The 2,763-nt window shown below is 37.0% G+C and overlaps 1 protein-coding gene across 1 annotated transcript; it reads left to right on the top strand.

The window, feature by feature from the left end:
• The first annotated feature begins 1,877 nt into the window (after positions 1-1,877).
• On the top strand, positions 1,878-2,372 carry LOC102856195 (peptidyl-prolyl cis-trans isomerase A-like). Its single transcript, XM_006889812.1, has one exon. It carries the CDS (start codon positions 1,878-1,880, stop codon positions 2,370-2,372), a length of 495 nt encoding a protein of 164 aa, XP_006889874.1.
• The last annotated feature ends 391 nt before the right edge of the window (positions 2,373-2,763 follow it).

The raw sequence follows: 2,763 nt of genomic DNA, 5'->3' as shown, positions 1-2,763 counted from the left end.
TTGTTATGCATCAGAGGACTGGACAATAACTAAGGGTATTGAAAAACTGACGCCTTTGAGTTGTGGAGAAGAGTATTGAATATACATGGACTGCTAAGAGAACAAACAGTTTCATCCATGAGATGGTGAAACCAGTATGCTCCTTGGAGGCAAGGATTCTGAAGCTCCATCTGACATATTTGGGGCATGTTCCAAGGAGAGACCAATCCTTGGAGGAGGATATCATGCCTGGAAGGGTGGAGAGTCAGTGAAAGAGAGGAAGAACCTAGAAGAGATGGACAGGGGTAATGGGGGTAGGTGAGTCAGAGACAATGAAGTTGACTCAAGATAAAACAGGGTTCAGAGCTGTTTGTGAGTTATAGATGACTCAATGGCACAAAACAACAGCTACCTCATTACTATCATGCATAGTGACCATGTGTTCAGAATAATTAAAAACTTCTCAATCCTATCCAATCATCACAATTATTATGTGTAAGTCCATTTGTGACCACTGTGGTCTATCACGTTACATTTTTTTAAACTTTTTTTCTATTTTACCAAGTGTATTTTCTTCCTATTAGATCTCTACTAAAAGCAAGTCCAAAATATGTGAGAACCTTCACTTCTGAGGACCATTCTGTTTGCATTTCTTCCAATAAAAACTTGTTTGCCCTCTGGTAACCTGTTGTTGATTGCCTTCAAGTTGAGCAGACTTACAGAGACTCTATAAATAAAAGTCCTGAAGCCTTTCAATAACTGTTGACATTTATCAAAGTTCATAGAGTTTCTGAATGCATGTTGGTTAGGAAGTGGATACCACTCCTGTTTAGGGTATATTAAATATTCTTCATCAATATCTAATCCAAAGGCAATTATTTTTCAGTCATCTTCATGCTTTGTCCAACTTTCACACATTTTAATCAACTGAAAGTTGTGGCTTAAATCAAGTGCACCTTATACCTCAAAGAAATATGTTTATTTTTAACACCTTAAAAGAGAAGTCTATTAAAGCAGATTTTCCCAATGTGATAATTTCATTCAAGTTCTTTTCCATGGTCATTGGTGGTGGTTCGAGGTAAAATGAAATATTTTCATTTTTTCTATCTTTCCCTTGTTTATAAAAATAATTATATATGTACAATTCACTTGATCTGCACTACTGACACTTTAATACTGATATTAATTCATACTAAGGAAAATTATGTCCGTTTCAATTCTAAAGTGTTCCTGATAAGGCCATAGTCTTTTCAATCACTAGCTGTGAATCTAAGAGCTGAAAAATGAATAAGAATGACAGAAGAAAAATTTATACCTATGAGTTGTGGTGTTGGAGAAAAGTACTGAATATCCCATGGATTAAAAAAAAAAAAACCAAACACACATTTTGGAGAAAGTGCAATTAGAATGCTTCTTGGAGGCAAGGATGAGACAGCTTCATCTCATATACATTGGGCATGTTGTTATGAAAGGTTTTCCTTAGGAAGTGTTATCACGCTTAGAAAGGTAGAAGGTCACAGAAGGAGATGAAATTGACACAGTGAATGCAGCTATGGGCTCAAGCATGTCAGAGATGATGAGGATGGCACAAGATAGGACAGGCTTGATCTGTTATTCACAGAGTTGCTAAGAGTTGTACTCAATTTGATGGTACCTAACACCAACATATTGATCTGAATTAACAATCTTTGACTATTTGTTACTATGTCTTTCAATTTAATTTAAAATATGAGATACAGTCTTTATTATTAGTCCTGGTCATTAACTCTAATTTTTATATCCCACTTTGTTCTTTATTCTCTTCAACAAGTGTTTCATTCATGTTTTAAGATAACTGAAAGAAGCTTTGCAATGCCATTGCCTCAGCAGTACAGTTGTTTGTTACACTCGCCCCAGCCATGGTCAATCCCATAGTGTACTTTGACATCACTGCTGATGATGAATGTTTAGGCTGTGTTTCCTTCGAGATTTTAGCAGATAAAGTCCCAAAGACAGCAGAAAACTTCCATGCTCTGAGTACTGAGGAGAAAGGATTTGGTTACAAGGGTTCCTGCCTTCACAGAATCATTTCTGGTTTTGTGTGCCAGGGTGAAAACTCCACACGCCGTAATGGTACTGGTGGCAAGTCCATCTATGAGGAGAAGTTTGACGATGATATCTTCATCCTGAAGCACACAGATCCTGGCATCCTGTCCATGGCAAACACTAAACCCAATATAAACAGTTCCCATTTTTTTATCTGTACTGCTAAGACTGAATGGTTGGATGGCAAGCATGTCATCTTTGGCAAGATGAAAGAAGGCATAAACATTGTGGAAGGCATGGAGCACTTTGGTTCCAGGAATGGCAAGACCAGCAAGAAGATCACCATTGATGACTGTGGACAACTCTAATTATGATCTGTATTTCGTGTTTTCTCTTAATCACCACATCATTCCTTCTATTGCTCCAGAGATCACCCTGCGACCCCCAGTGTGCTTGCAGTACCTTTTAATCTTGGTGCTCTTGCTACAGTTCTTTTGGTTCCATGTTTTCTTTATTTCTTTCCAAGGTTAGCAGGATTGCAGACTTAAATTTATGACTGAAATAAAAAACTAGACAACACTGTTGTCTGTTCTTATTTGGGTTAAAATGTTGGTACAGGTCTTTGAGCATAACATCAGTAACCTCTTGAATAGTGAAGTATTTAATATGCTTACTAAATTCCATAGTACTTCCCATCCTTTCTGACTTAGTATGATGGCAAGAATTAATGTCACAGTATATATCCATATACTGTATTTT

Source organism: Elephantulus edwardii, unplaced genomic scaffold, assembly GCF_000299155.1.
Source record: "Elephantulus edwardii isolate Elephantulus edwardi_28Jun2011 unplaced genomic scaffold, EleEdw1.0 scaffold00081, whole genome shotgun sequence".
Lineage (NCBI taxonomy): Eukaryota > Metazoa > Chordata > Mammalia > Macroscelidea > Macroscelididae > Elephantulus > Elephantulus edwardii.
Note: the sequence above shows the minus strand (reverse complement) of the source record. Positions and strands in the feature narration are given on the sequence as shown.

Bases quoted from the DNA above. Each gene is read 5' to 3' on its own strand.
- LOC102856195 (XM_006889812.1), top strand. From the start codon at position 1,878: ATGGTCAATCCCATAGTGTACTTTGACATCACTGCTGATGATGAATGT.